Raw genomic sequence first — 15,702 nt, forward strand, 5'->3', positions numbered from 1 at the left:
CTGCGAGAGAGCCGACGGCTGGTTTGGTCAAAATAAACACACACACACACACACACACACACACACACACACACACACACACACACACACACACACAAGAACGCAGCACTTTCCCACCCTCAAGGAAGCCTGCATGGGCTTGAGTGCTGGAAACTTCTCCGCCGTCTCTGCAAGGAGGTCAGGGCGGTGGTGTAGGCAGGCAGGGCCAGCACGCGCTGGAACTCAGGGTTACTGTGTTACACTTGGATGGAGGAGATCTGACCCCGAGCTCATTCTGAGGCGTCTTTGTGAGTGAAGCAACTCCATACGACTCGATTTTTGCAAGTAACACTTAGGTTTGTTCGCCGTGCTGTAAATTTCCATTGTTAAAAATGTCAATTTTAAACACCACGTGAGAAGCTGTCACTTAAGCTTAAAAGTGAGATTTTACTCCTGGGGTACAGGAGAATGGTAACACACTGATTTGAGAGGCACATATGTCATTTCTATAAAAATGTGATTCTTTTTGCCCTACTATCAGGAGCTGAACCATATCGTCATATATGAGCTGAGCAAAAACTCTTTGTGTGGAAAAAGAAGCAGACGATTATGAAGAGGAAGCTGCCAGAGTTCAAAGATGGAGCACTCTCTTTAATAACAAACATTATTAGTTATGCACACGGCACGCCTTTTATTTCAGACCCAAAAGCGCTCTTACATCAGCTGAAACATGGAAAATTCATGAGTGAGTGCGCTAACCAAAGGCAACGTAACGGATTTCAAACACAGTGATTGCTGTTTGTCTCTCGGTGTGCTTTAAATCATTTGGTCTCCTGCAGAAATAATACCTGCCTCTGCTCGCTGTTCCAGTATCTCCTCCACGGTTTTAACCTCAACGTTACAGACTGACAAATGTGTTTTTCTTACGGCGTGTTTAATTCTGCAGATACATATCTTTATTTGTAAATAATTGTCTTAACTTGAAGTTGCATTGCAGCTTTGAGTTTAAATTCTATATTATTAACGGCTGCTGAAAGCATTATGGTGTAAGGCGTTGTCTTGGTCATTTGGCACTTCTCTTTGAAATATGCAAACAAAACTAAGATTGACACATTTAAATAAATCTGGATTTTATTAATTAAAAAAAATGATGATATATAGCTGATGCTTAATTTTAGACAGCTTGCTGTAATGGTGTGAACTGGCATAGAGTGCCCCCTTATGGACATATCTGGCAACATCAACTCTTGAGTTTGAGATTTACCTTGTTTTTAATGTAATGTTAATGTGAAGAACTTCACGTCAGAATAGTTAAATGGTCACAAAATAAAACACTAAATCTAAGAAGGAAAAGAAGACACGCAAGTCCCACACCGACCTCCAAAGCCTCATCCGTCTCTGCTCTGGACTTCAAATTGAGTCAGTCATCATCCACCACCATCACGTTCCCGGTCACCTCGTACTCCATGGTGGCCCAGTCGAAGATATTCCCTTTGGGGACTTTGTGTCCGTAGTGCCAGCCCTGGATCATGCTCCTGGAGAGCACATAGTCCCACATATTCAGGTCCGTCATTTCCCCCACAAAGCTCTGCGTGGCCTCCAAGCCTCCCAGGTGTTTGTCTGGATCTTGCCCCAGGAGGACGGTGCCCTTCGGACGGATGGTGTGGCCGGGTTTGTAGACCTGGTAGGTGCTACGCTTCCCGTCCACCCAAAAGGCGGCGAGGCCGGTGCGCGACTCCCAGGTGAGGCAGAGGCTGGTGCGGAAGGTGGTGAGTGGGGGCAGGTGAAAGAAGACGCCGTCGCCGCTCAGGTAAAAGGAGATGCGGCCGTCCTTCTCGCGCCACACGTTGAGTTCATCGTAGTCGGCTGTGCGGTAGGCGAACAGGATGATCTGGCGCTCCTCCGGCAGCTCGGTGGCCACACGCATGCAGAGGGTGAAGGCCTTCAGCCCCATCTCCTTCTGCGGGATCAAGGCCACGTAGCTGAAGTCCGTCTCATAGGGGAAGACCAGGACTTTGTCGCTCAGACCCACTGCGGTTAACAAGACGATAAATCTGTGAGTTTATTATGACATACAGGTACGATTATGCAAAGCTTTTCTAATTGTTCCAATGAAGGTGAGATAATAAAAGTAATTTTTTAAGCTGTTTTTAATCTATTGCTGTTTTTAAATTGCCTATCAGTACACAAGGCTACCAGATTCTCAAGCTTTAAAACAACCGCAAATTAGTTCAAATAAATGCAACATATACACTCATCGGCCACTTCATTAGGTTCACCTGTTACCTGCTACTTGATGCAAATACATCAACCAACCACAAAGTTGCAACTCATTTCATTTAGGTATGTGCACATGGTCATGGTGAATTTCAAACTGAGCATTGGAAAGGATAAGAAAGGTGACTTTGAACGTGTTTGTTGGTCTAAGTGTTTATACGAACTGCTGAGCTGCTGGGATTTTCCCACAAAACCATCTCCAGGGTTTATAGAGAGTGGTCTGATTTTATGCCCGAGAGTGAGAGAGAATATGCAGCAAGCGGCGATTCTCTGGGTGACAATGCCTTGTTGTTGTCAGGCATCAGATCAGAATGTCCAAACAGCTTAGAGCTGATAAGAAGAGAGTCAAATAACCACTTGTCATAACTAAAGTATGCAGAAGAGCATCTTAATGACCAACATGTTGAATCTTAAAGCAGAGGGCGCATTTTCTTGGCACATTTTGGGCCTCTTAGTATTGACTGAGCATCATTTAAACACCACAGCCTACCTAAGTATTGTTCCTGACTAAATCCATCCCTTTATGTCCACAGTGTACGCGTCTTCTGATGGCTGCTTCCAGCAAGAATACGCTCTATGTCACAAAGCACAAATCATCTGCAACTGGTTTTTTGAACATGACCACAAGTTGACTAAATACAGTCAGATCTCAGTCCAAAACTGTGCCTTTGGGATGTGGTGGAACTGAAGATTAGCATCATGGATCTGCAGCATGATGCTGTCATGTCTGTAAGGACCAAAACGTTTTCAGCTTAAGGCAGTAAGGATGAAAGTGAGTCCGACCTGGAACTAACAGGATGTACCTAATAAAGTGGCAAGTGAGTTCATCAAAAAACTTTTTTTTTTGTAAACCTGGACTAAATGAGCAATAGTTTTTAAAAGATAGCAGGTGTACCCGATTCAAACAAATTTGATCATTAAAGGCTGAAAACGACTGAAACAAAATGTTCTACTGTTGGAGATTTGAAGGAAGAAAAAACTCACTTTAATTTTAGAGCACAGACATTAATTTAAAGATGCAACGTGAAACGAGATATGTCTGTGGACATCTGGCAGTCAGTTGTATGGAAAGACAAAACCAGTCTGTGACTGTCTGGACTCACAGCATTTCTTATGTTAAGGCCTGCACACCAAAGCTCGGTCATCACTACGCTTTCCAGCAAATCAGTAATCCTGTTCTTATTCCTTCAGTTTGAAGTATAAGAAACGAGCTGGGAATATTGGAAGCTTATGAGAAACTACCAAAAACCTTTGTTTATTTTATTCAAAACTGACTTTGTTTATGGAAAATTTAGGTATGATTAAAAGGAATAAATAGCTTGATCAATCTCTAGCGATGGGTTTTGTTCACAAACTTTGGTAAAATGACTTTTTTTTTTTTTGCCTATAAAACGTCGTTTTTAAATCCATACCTTGTGTGGATGAGGAGAAAGTCACAAGCAATAAAACACCCAGCAGAGCCTCACCAAACTTCACAGCGTTGTCGCTCTGAAACACACGAACAAGCATCTGACAGCAGCTCCGGACTGATATCAATTACTGAACTATATTAAAAAAAAATGTAAGTATGTGCAAAATTACCAAGAAAAACTGATTTTCTTACCATTTTAATGTTGTGTTGTTGATGTTCTCTGCTGCCAACTCTTTCCCACTCAACAGTGACCCGTGCCTGGTCCTCTTCCCTCCTTGCACAGCCCCTGACGTCAGCTCTTTCAACGATGCTCTGACAATAGGCCTGGTGTGTGAGGGCTGAGTGACACCGTCTGTACATGTGACTGAGCCACGCTCACATCGTTTCATCTATTTCTGTCTGCATCACCATCAACCAGCATGAAGTGTTTACATCAGAGCCTCTAGCATGAACGCAGGAAAATTACAGCAGCTCTTGCATCAGACAAACCTTAAAGGTTTTCAGCTGGTGGTCCATTCGTTGTTACACGGGCTTTAGACTGTGAAATACTTGGTTATTTGTTGATTTTTCATAACAATTTGTAACTCCTTCCTTTCCTCCCTCACCAGGTCGGGGTTGCAGTTGGGCACCCCTGGATAGGTTGCCGGTGTGTTGCAACACTGCAATTTAGTTTCTTCCAGGATGCACCCCACCTCTCCTCTTACGACAGCTGGAATAGTTTTCCCTTTGACTGGAAGAAAAAAGATGGATAAACAGGTTTTTCAAGAACTGTGACAGAGCAGTGGATGTTAGTTACTGCCCCTCAGCCTCCTGGCAGTACACTCGTTGCGTGGCACAAACCTGCTGGAAGTACAAGTCAACAGCACATAGATAGATGTTAATGCGCATGACACTTTGTATGAGTAGACTTGAGTTAAAAATGGCACAAAAAAAGTTTTCAGTAGCACACACAAGTTTCCAAAAGTAACTAACAAAGTACTTTAAATAAATACTTTACCCATGTGATCTGGACCAAGATAAGCAGTAGAAAATGGATAAATTATCAGCCTCAGCTTTAAAACTATGAAGGTTTTAATGCAGATTTCACAATTTTAAAGAGACACTGAAAGCTGCTATCTGAAATTCAAAAACAGGGAAATTGCGCAATGCAGCAGGAAGAAAATCTAAACATCTTTCATTCTCATGTAAAAAAAAAACCCCCCCAAAAAACCACCACTATCGAATCAAACTACAGCCTACTACAGACGCAAACGCACAGTGATGCCTTAAAGAATAAAAACCAAATATAAGATTCACCAAATCAGCATTTATTGCAGGATTAAAATCACGAGCTGTAAAGCTGAAGTTTGTGTGGTGTTGTTTAATGAATTTTGTTTGTTTAAATAAACAGAAACACCAGAACAAACGACCTCGTAGTTCACGGTTTAATGGGGACAAACAAAAACTGAATCAGGTGTTTATGTTATCAACATATCTACATTTAATACAGTTTCTCAAGCTCTAAGAGTTCAAGAAAAAAAAAAAAGAACATGACAAAAAAAATGAATATCAAGAAACAAAACCTGAAATACACCAACAAATTATGTACACCACCTGCAGCCCAATACAATCCACTAGCAGGCCTAATTCAACACAGACACATTCAGCTGAAAAAGCCTGTAAACTAACAGCACTCGACTAAAAATGCAGTTTACAGAGAGAGACTGAGGTACAGATGAGATACGGTTTTGTAACTCTTCCAGCATTTCTGTGAAACGGGTCGGGGGGCCACGATGCTGGGGAACTTTAACTTTCTTAAACTTTAAAGTTAGGTTCACACAGGCGATTGGTTTCCGCAAGCTTCTGCGGCCGATTTCTTCGAAACTGTGAGGAGAAGGTGCATAAAAATCAACAGCGAGAAGGTGGAAAAACAAAAAAACCCCAGAAACACAGCTTATCTTTGTATTTTGATACAAAGGAGAACAAAATTCACTTCATGCTTGATGCGAGCGTCCACTGTCATACCAGGTAAACAGCACGAGACACAGACAGCACGGACCAGTCCTCAAAGCAGCTGATGTAATCGGTCCAATCCAAACATTTAACGGTTTTAAATTATTATCCAGCAAAAAGAACACATTTATTGGGTTTTTTTGTAATACAGCATTTTGTTTTCTGCTTCCAGTTTAAAGGCCTTTCAGTTCAAGGCTCGTCATGAAAACCTTAACATTGTCCTGATACTTAAAAAAAAGCATCTTGAATTACTGAAGGTTAAGTCCAAACCTAAGGAATATATAATGAATACATTCAGTTCATCTCAATTGTCTGTAATGGGGTGTGATTGATATGTGAATAAAACTAAACAAACTAATAAAAACGTACACTGTGGTGAGGTGGCCGTATGAGAAAGGGACTCGTTTCCCTTTCCGATTATCGATTATTTTAAAACTTGCATACAAACAACCCTCGTTCGCGACAGGTTTTTGGCATTTTAGTTACCACTTCGATAAATGTACATTAAGAAGTGGATGAATGCTAAATTACTTAATGGAAAAAGATGACTAGAAAATACTAGAGTAAACATCAAATAAGCCAATGTTTTCATCAATTCTGCCACCAAAAGTGTGGATTTTTTTTTCTTCTTTTTTTAAAATAATTGATGGTTTGTGTGAAACACTGGAGTGCAATGGTGATGCTTTCCGACGACTGTGGCACTCAGAGAAAGAGAGAAGAAGAGGGAGGACCTGAGAGAGAGGCCCATATTTGAGTAAAGAAAGGAGTCGGGCTTGAAAAGACCAGAAACATCGTGACAGAGAGGAAGTCAGAGAGAAAGACTAGAAGGAGCAGAATGAAAGGAGGTTTTAAAGGGAGCGGCAGGCCATGGATGCCTCAGACGGTGAAGATAAGGGAGGAGAAAATGGGAGAGAGAGGAGGCAGACCAAGATACGTGGCTCCCGTTTGGTAGTCCTTAGTGTGGCTTTTCCTGCTTGTGTAAAGCACATATCCAGGCAAGGGGTGATCTGTTCTCTATAGTCTTGTGTTATCCAGGCTTTGAGTTGGGTTTGGGGGCATGAAGGAGAAATGGGAGCTCTCTCCTCAGTAGTCCTCCACCCAGCCGTTCTCCTGGATAAAGGCGTCTATCACTTCCTTCATAGCCAGGTTGGGGATCAGCTGATCCTGGGTCAGGGGACTCCTGGTGACTGGGTCAAAATGACCAACTCGCTGCACAGGGAACACGTTAAGACACAGTGTTAGCGTCAATGGATGATTTTATGAAAATAAGAAAAAAAGAAGCACACCTGCGCTATGAAATGCTACTCTGGCAGAATGAAAACGTGCTGCTGGACATTATACATTAATTATAAATGTGCAGCATACGTTGAAATACAGGACAGAAGGCCAAAGAGAGTTTGTACAATTCTAGGGAGCTCGAACTTCAATATTTGGCATGACCATCTTTATTTTTCAGCACAGTCTGAACACAATCTCAGCTTTTGTCGTTTCTTTAAGTAGCCGTCAAGACGCACTGATGACAATCTGAACCAGAAAAATTTGGAAATTTGGATTAACTTGTGGGGATAGGTTAATTGGATAATCCAAATTGCCACTAGGTATGAATGTGAGTGTGAATGGTTGTCTGTCCCTGTGTGTTAGCCCTGCGACAGACTGGCGACCTGTCCAGGGTGTACCCCGCCTTTCGCCCTATGACAGCTGGGATAGGCTCCAGCGCCCCCCGCGACCCTGAAAAGGATAAGCGGAAGCGAATGGATGGGATGGATGGATGGATTAATTCACCATGTTTCATAGGTTCAACCACAGGAATTTGAACAAATGATGTGTTTATGAGACAGGCTGCTAGTGAAAAAGAGCTTAAAGATACAATTTAAATAGTGTTTTTTCCCAGGGTGGGGCGCACTGTGTGTGTGAATGGGTGGATGACTGGTTGTGTAAAGCGCTTTGGGGTCCTTAGGGACTAGTAAAGCGCTATACAAATACAGGCCATTTACCATTTAGACACAGCACTGGTTCATCCTTTGAGTTAGGTGCTTTTTCTATGCTTTATGTTGCTTAAACAAAAAAAGAAAACAAAACAAAAAAGGCATTCATATGAATACTGAGTGAAGAAGCAGCAGGTCCCCATAGACAAAAGTTGAAAGAGCTTCAGGAAGCCTAAAGAACTATTGCTTAAGACGGCTTAAAAAATAAAAAAGTCAAGAAGCGGGGCTCAAGACTTTTGCACAGCACTGTAAGCAACAATCATTTCACCTGTAGGTGCTCTTCAATGTCCTTGCGATCATAGGTGATCCCACTGGGTGTGATGCAGGGCTCCCTCATCAGCTCAAAACTGATCTTCCCACAAAGATAATCAGGAATCTCTCGCTTCTGACGGGAACAAACAAAATACAAAGAAGCATCACTCTGACCTAATACTGAGAGATCCTGTTCATGGCTCCATCCCCTAAAATCAGGGGTGTCAAACACAAGCCCCGGGGGCCAGAATTGGCCCGGCAAAGACTCTGAGCCGTCCAATGGATGGCATCAGAAAATGTAAATATTGGACTTTTAACTGTATTATCACAAGTTTTATAACATTTATAACATTTCCTAAACATGGCCATTCATATTACACTAAAGTAACTGAGTAAGAAATAAGCAATTAGATGAGAAAAAAAGTTCCAGTTTTTTCACTTTCTACAATAGAAATTTCTGGGATTTTTTTGTAATTTTCAGTTTAACTTCTTAGACTGATGGAGAGAGAGTTCGTATGGTTGGGCCCACTTAATATGAAAGTGGGTTTATGTGGCCCACGGTGTAAACTCTCATAGAGCCTAGAGTCACAGCTTAAACTGTTAATTTTTTCTTGCTATAAAATGGTAACAAATTATAGCCACAGTAATCCGTTTTCCTTTCTCACCCTTTTCAGCTTTTTTCTATACCAATTATATATTAAAGACTGTCGACAGAAGTGCCACAAACCCGAAGCTACTGAAGTTGAAACTCTTTGAGTCAACTTTTCTCTAAGCAGAACACCTTCTGAGCCAGACGGGAGAGAAACACTCGGCAGACGCGACGGTGTCGTTTCAATTACATGACAATTGCCACAGCCGACAACTGTCTATAGCGAGAGCCTTGGCACACAAGCAGTGACCGTTACCATAGGAACAGCAGCAGTCGAAAACAAAAAGTAGCTGTTTATCTGAAGTCCAAGTGGATTTTTAAAGAGATCACAAGCCTTATGTCAACATGTAGCCTGACTGCAGACAGAAACAAATGTGTGTATTTACAGTAGGTATGCGTGTACTGTTAGCATCTGTCTGTGTTAGCCAAGCTGTAGGCTAATCACGGATTTGTCAGCGTTGCACGAGTACGAAGCATTAGTTAAAAATCGTACTCACTTTTCTTTTCTCGTCCACTTGAGAGAAGAGCTCATCCATATCCATTAGATACTTGTCCTTTCCACGTCAGGGTTTCAGAACAACCGGACATATGAATGAATATTCAATTTCATTTTAAAAAAAAACACACCAGTTTAATATTTGTTCATTAGAGTGACACTAATTACAAAGAGTAAACAAAATGCAAAAACATACATGTTTTGAGGAGATCTTGGCAGCGTCGCCTCCATTTTGATTGTCATCTTGTTTTTCTTTGTATTCTTCTAGTTCTCTGCAAAAATAAGGAGCTAATTTAAATTTATCCATGCAAGACAAAATGACACCTACATGCTAAATTATCAAAATAAAAATGAGATTGTGGTGCTTCAAAGCCTCACCTTTCCTTCTCAGCCAGTATAAGTTTGGTCAGATAGGCGTGTAACTCGTTCTCCTGGTTGATGCGCTTCTCCTCAATACTGTTCCAGCGTTTTTTCTTGGCAATGCGCAAAGCACTGGGGATGTCATCTCCGAAATTCAGCCTTTGTTCTTTTGCCAAGTTATAAGCTGTAAAAGAAAAACACAGCTACAGCAACGTGGCTTTACAGTTAAAATGCTGCCTTCAAAATATCTAAACAAGGTAGATTCAAAGATGTTAATTAGGAGTGCGACAGTTCTGAATCCACAATACAAACATCCAGCAGTGTTCCCACTAACCCTCTGACTTGCAGCTCTATTACTAATCAGCGTACTGATGTTACAGACAGGCCAGACGTATCATGTTATTGTAAAGAGCAGGTATGTAAATACATATGGGAAATAGCACTGGCAATAGCCATGTGTAATAATAATGTAATTAGCCATGTGTAACCATTAAAGAATGCCAGTTTGCTAAAAGCTGATATTAAAAAAAAAAGTTCCTCCAAAGAACAAACTGAGTTTCTCTTTTGTTCATGATTAAACTGTAGCCACCTAAGATTCACTATCAGTGTTTGCATTAACAGTGAGTAACCATGACCTGCACTTATCTAACATATTTTGTGTACTTTTCTTCTTAATCGATCAGCTGCAGCCCACAACAAAGCCATGGGCTGACTTGGAAGTCAGCAGCTGCACGAAGCACTGCGATAAAGCGCTCAGGGAGTCTGCAGAGAGTTCGACCTGTAGAAATATCTGCAAGCCAAACTTGCCAAAGATACAGGCTCTCCATGCAGGGAGGAGCATCCCAAAACAAGTTTGCTAAACTGGTGAAAGGCTCTCCTATACTGTGAGTTATTCCACTTTTGAAAAGTGATTTATTTCTCATTAAGTTGTGGAATTACTTTGGTCCATTTTTCACGACTGAGTAATAGGCGGGCTTCCAGTTTTTTATAAACTAAGCGAAACTAGTAGTCACAAATCATGGTTAGCGTTAGATTGGCGTTTCAATTATCACTGAATTACTTTCTGTAAAGTCTCATAACCATACATTCATACATCATTTCATATAGTGAAGCTTCATCCAAGAGAAGCAACCATAACACTGAGTGGAGACAAAATTCCAGCTTTCCTTCGTTCTAACATATCATTACACTGACAACAGCTCATGCAAACATATGCTGTGCCTCAGAGAAGAGCTCCCAACCCTGTGAGGCCTCACTGATCTTAACAATTAACTTTCACATGAATGAGGAACTGCACGAGTAAATTTGCGCAATGCACCAGCAGCATTTTCACCATCATTCTGGAGTTTTTTCTGACCTTTCTGTAGGTTCCCGATGGCCTCATCGTAGTTCTCCAGCTCCAGGTGACACTGACCCAAGAAGAAGTGTGCCTTAACTGATTGACTGTCCAGCTCCAGCGCATGCTTACAATCTGCCAGGGCTTTGTCATGCTGCTGCAGCTTCACATAGCAGAGAGCTCGGTTGGTGTAGTATACTGCCACGGATGGATTACGGTTCTGTAGAGAATCAGAGGACAATAAACGTGCATTGTAACCTCATTTTTCATCCAGAGGGAATCTGCATCCACTTCGTTTCACTTAGCTTTAATAAAAGAAGAAGAAAACAAAGACATCACTGCAGCATTTGTGTCAGAAATTACTCACAATAGCTTTACTGTAACACGTAGCAGCCTCCTGGTACTTGCGGCAGAGGAACAGCCGGTTTCCCTGCTCCTTCAGCTCCTGCGCGGTGGAACTCTTCTCCGGGCTGCCGGCCATCTTCTCCACCGGCTCCGCGGGGCCCGCCTCGCCCTGCTTCCCTATCCTGTTCCCCGTCTCTTCGGCTGGCTAAACGACAGGTTTAAGAATGCCCCGTCCTTCCTGAGGTCACACACACACACACACACACACACACACACACACACACACACACACACACAACAACAAGAACAGAGACACAGTTTCAGTGAACATTCACTGCAATGCACCTGCAATGCGCGTCTTGAGCGAATTAGGTGCAGTGGGTTGATGCCACCCAAAAGGCATCCGTTTAATTTGCTGACTGCGCTCACAGCTGAAAACTACAGCGAGGTGGCTGCACCGCCGGCGAGTTAACTATTCATGTGACGGATATCAGAGGCGAGTCAATGAGCAGCACAGCTGGCTATCACCAAACATCACATAGCCGCGGTCCTTAGCATTGCATTTAAGCGCAGTGTTACACTGAAAGCTGTAGACGAACAGTATTAACAAACTATTGTTTGTTAATACTGTTAACCTCGCTATTGTTTTACTCACTAAAACTGAAATACAGCCGTTACACAAGCACACACACGGACAATGCTGCCAACTCTGGTCACCAGCAGACAAGAGATCGCTGCTATGCTAGCATGGCTAAGCTAGCTCAGTAAGCGATGTTGTCGCTTAATGCCGGGTGGCTGGCTAGTTTGAAGACAGTAAAGCTCACTCACTCGATATAACCAGCAGCTAGTTAGTAGGTTAGTTCTGTAACAATTGTGGGACTGAAAGAGTCGTCTCGACATTTGTTAACCACAGAAAAGAAAAACCAGCTAACGCTACGTTAGCTTATTTTCCACACAGCTCACTGAGGTTTAGTTTACCTTCTGTCCCGTACAGGGTTTGTTTCGCGGTTATACGGTTTTCAACTCTTACCTTTCAGCAGGAATCCCACATCCAAGAGAAACCAGTTTTATGTAACTCAAGATCAAATCTTTAATCGATTAATTTTTCCCCCATACGAGCTGTCATGACAGGTTGTTGTTATGCTGACGTCAAGCGCTTTGACGCGAACTCGACGGAAGCCGGGAGTATGACCAGTCCAGCTTCATGTCTATACAGCGCATACCCTTAAGTTCACACCACATCAATATGAACTTCCGATTAAATAGACAATTAAATACGACCATCTAACTGTATAAACAGTTTCTATAAGCATAATTACGAGCTGCATACATGCAATCGGTCTTCTAAGGTGTGCATTCTTCTTCTTCTTCCGCTTGCTCCCTTTAGGCTCCTAATGGAAATCTGACCATCTCTTGTGCTATTCTAGTTCCTATTGTTGGTTCCTGTCTCTTTCACTTCTTAACTAGCCTACTTCAGAGGAGACACGCTTAATTTTAACAATCTACATTCATTTGAATACATTTCCTTTTAAAAAAATATTATATGTGAAAATTAATCATCAAAATCTACAGTTAACAAAAAGGGACCAAACCTTTGAGCATCTCAAAATTGCATCTGTGATGATATGAAAGAGGTAATATATCCACCCATTCTGTCTCCAGTGTGCTCTTAAATGACTGCTACAGCCTTCTGAACTTCCACTGTGGGAAAAATAAAGAAAGCTAATAACTGAGAAGAGAAGAATGACTGCTTTTGCGCAGAGCAAATTAAAGATTAAAAAGTAGAAATTTCACACTGATTATCTTGGATGACTTATATTAATTCATAAAGTTCATACATAAAAAATCAATGCTGTCACAGTGATAAGGTCACAAGTTCTTTTCCAGAAAACAAAACCATGAAACATTTTGCACTTAAATGCCAAAGAAATTGGTTTAGTTCAACTTCAAATACAAGAATAAAAGCGCTTCTCCGAGTCAGCTGACACTGAGAGGAGGGCTGATGAAGACTAACCCATCCTTGATAAAATATGTATTATATTAAATCTGCAGTGTAGAGGCTTTGCAGACCTGAAAGCTGGAGGTTCAACCGGCTGCACAGTTTCTGTCTCCCTATAGAGTCAAACTGTGTGCATGCACCTCAGCAGGCAAATACATAAGACCTGTGTGTGCTTATGAAAGAAACAGAAAAGATGAAAGACTTATGGAGCTGGCACAGGAATAAGAAGTGCTCCGGGGACTGGAGGGTGGAGAAGGATGCTGTTTGTGTGGCCCAGCATGGACATCAGCAGCTTCCTCTGTGTCCAGCCTTTTCCAGATCCTTCCTCCACCTCCTCTCTACTCTCGCTCCATTACCTTGTCACTTTCTATCTGTTTTTATTGCCGGTCCACCTTTTCTCTTTCTATCACTCCCTCGCCCTATCTTCCTACCCACTTCTTTCACATTATGTTATTCGTCTTTCTTTCTCTTTCCTCCTTCTTTCACGCTTTTACCCCCTCTGTTTTTCTGTATTTCACCACTCTATCTTTCTCCTGTTATTCCTGTGCTGTTTCTTTACCTCTCTCTCTCTCTCAAAAAATCTCCTCCCCGCACCTCCACCTGTGAGTGTTTGTACTTGGAGTTGAGTTCTCCTCATCTTTATGTGTGTTCTCCCTGGGATGCACATACAGATACAGTGTACAGTTTGGTTCATATAAACTGAACATGTTGTGAATCAGTGAGCCAGCAAGAAACAGACACAGAAAAAGGAAGTCTATTATTTCCTAGTCAGCTGCTCCAGCCTCTGTAAGAGTTAGATCATTATCCTGAAGAAATCCTGCAAGCATATCATATCAATTCAACAGAGAACTGTTAAGATTATGTTTTTCCATAAACTTCAGGAAGGCACCTACACTCACTGACCCCTATTTTGCCTTCAGAACTGCCTTAATTCTTCATGGCACAGATTCAACAAGGTGCTGGAAACATTCCTGGAAACATTAGTGCATACTGAGATGAACGCATCGCACATTTCATGCAGATTTGTCAGCTGCATATCCATGATGGCAATCTCCTGTTCCACAACATCCCAAAGGTGCTGTGTGGGTTTGAGATCTGGAACCATGTTTCCATCTGTGACCCTACCATCTGGATGTTGCCACAGAACCCGAGACTCATCAGACCAGGCAACATTTCTCCAATCTTCTGTTGACCTGGTGTGGTCTTCTGCTGCTGTAGATCATCTGCTTAGAGGTTTGACATGTTATACATTCAGAGATGCTCTTCTGCATTCATCTGCTGTAACAACTAGTTAAATTAGACTCAAAGCAGTCTGTCCATTCTCCTCTGACATCACCCAGAGAACTGCAGCTGATTGGATAGTCTCTCTTTTTCAGACCATTCTCTGTAAAATGTAGAAATGGTTGTGTGGCAAAATCACTTTTCCTCCCCATTCAGACGCTCAGTTTAAACTTCAGCAGGGCGTCTTGACCACGTCTACATCCCTAAATGCATTGAGATGCTGTCATGTGATTGGCTAATGAGATATCAGTGCATCAAAATATCATCTCAATCTCAGACGTACTTTCCACTCATTCTTTTCTGGTTATTATTAAAATATATATAATTTAATTCCTCAATGATCCCTCAGTTTTTTCCCCCTATTATTTTTGCACTCTTTACTGCACTACTCTTCTCTGCCTACTGTACAGCCTACATGCATCATGTGGCTGAAGAAGAGAAGCACAACCTCAAATCACCAGCAGGAGGCGCTGGATGATAAAACTTCTTCCAAACATCTTTTCTTTTTAATGGTTAAAAAAGTTTCTTTGGTATTGGAGAAAATTAAAATAAAAGTGAACGAAGTAAAATTGTACTAACATTAAAGTAATACGTGATGTGCAAAAATATTCAAAACCTTTCATCACAGTTGTGGTTTAATATGCTCAAGGAGGGGTCCGATTAGGGAAATAAATTCGGCATATATGCGAGTTGACATCCCACCCACAGAGAGGGCTATAGATGACCTTTATGGGCCTTTATCATATGCACAACATTCAAGTTTAGCAGTGGAGGAATTAGCAAGATGCGATTGAGGACAGGGTCACTTTCATCCTAGCCTGCTGGGCCTCTGTAAAGACTCCACACAGAGATCAGTGTGTGAAGATTAAGCCACATCTCCTGAGCAAACACACTGATAAATGTGTGAAGGGGGCCTCTACAACACAGGACCACCAAGCCCTGTGTGTCCCCCAGCTGTGTTTACCTATCTCCACCGGCCTGGTCCCCCGATCCTTCAGAACACCCACCTATCTAACTAATCTGTAGGTCACAAGAACACAAAAGTCTTCCCTCCTGATTTTAATTGAAATGGACACAATATCAGAAAAACTTTCACAGTTTACTGCGGGAAAAAAACTTTAATAAACTCAACGTAATAGTTTTTTTGTTTGTTTTTTTAACAAGTGAGAGTCTATTTAAAATGTTAATGAATTGCACTTACATCTTAACTGTGTGATTTTTCCACAATAAAATAGGTGTTACATGTCAGCAATAATTTTATGTAAGAAAATCTGTTGTATGCACTGTTACAGGTTTGTGAGGAATCAGTATTACCTTCTTTCACATGTATTTTCTTATTT

The 15,702-nt window shown here is 41.7% G+C and overlaps 2 protein-coding genes across 2 annotated transcripts; both read right to left on the reverse strand.

Moving 5' to 3' along the window:
- Positions 1-601: 601 nt before the first annotated feature.
- LOC146568301 (C-reactive protein-like) lies at positions 602-4,042 on the reverse strand. Its single transcript, XM_085284281.1, has 3 exons — positions 3,860-4,042; positions 3,669-3,744; positions 602-2,010 (listed from the first exon to the last, which is right to left on the reverse strand). The coding sequence occupies exons 1-3, from the start codon at positions 4,025-4,027 to the stop codon at positions 1,400-1,402; spliced, it is 855 nt and encodes a 284-aa protein (XP_085140407.1). The 5' UTR covers positions 4,028-4,042; the 3' UTR covers positions 602-1,399.
- Positions 4,043-5,077: 1,035 nt separating this feature from the next.
- On the reverse strand, positions 5,078-12,270 carry stub1 (STIP1 homology and U-Box containing protein 1). Its single transcript, XM_085284280.1, has 8 exons — positions 12,113-12,270; positions 11,105-11,320; positions 10,759-10,957; positions 9,420-9,585; positions 9,238-9,313; positions 9,043-9,099; positions 7,913-8,029; positions 5,078-6,868 (listed from the first exon to the last, which is right to left on the reverse strand). The coding sequence occupies exons 2-8, from the start codon at positions 11,216-11,218 to the stop codon at positions 6,743-6,745; spliced, it is 855 nt and encodes a 284-aa protein (XP_085140406.1). The 5' UTR covers positions 11,219-11,320; positions 12,113-12,270; the 3' UTR covers positions 5,078-6,742.
- Positions 12,271-15,702: the final 3,432 nt, after the last annotated feature.

The sequence above is a fragment of the Mchenga conophoros genome, linkage group LG8 (genome assembly GCF_057382185.1).
Source record: "Mchenga conophoros isolate Kocher_MC1m ecotype Shallow Benthic linkage group LG8, M_conophoros_male_GT1.1, whole genome shotgun sequence".
Classification (NCBI taxonomy): Eukaryota; Metazoa; Chordata; class Actinopteri; order Cichliformes; family Cichlidae; genus Mchenga; species Mchenga conophoros.

Bases quoted from the DNA above. Each gene is read 5' to 3' on its own strand.
- LOC146568301 (XM_085284281.1), bottom strand. From the start codon at position 4,027: ATGTACAGACGGTGTCACTCAGCCCTCACACACCAGGCCTATTGTCAG. The intron at 3,745-3,859 runs GTAAGAAAATCA...CGTGTGTTTCAG, and splicing joins AACAACACAACATTAAAATG to AGCGACAACGCTGTGAAGTT. The intron at 2,011-3,668 runs GTATGGATTTAA...TGTTAACCGCAG, and splicing joins TTTCTCCTCATCCACACAAG to TGGGTCTGAGCGACAAAGTC.
- stub1 (XM_085284280.1), bottom strand. From the start codon at position 11,218: ATGGCCGGCAGCCCGGAGAAGAGTTCCACCGCGCAGGAGCTGAAGGAG. The intron at 9,586-10,758 runs GTCAGAAAAAAC...TTTCTTTTACAG, and splicing joins CATCGGGAACCTACAGAAAG to CTTATAACTTGGCAAAAGAA. The intron at 9,100-9,237 runs GTATGTTTTTGC...TGACGTGGAAAG, and splicing joins CCAAGATCTCCTCAAAACAT to GACAAGTATCTAATGGATAT.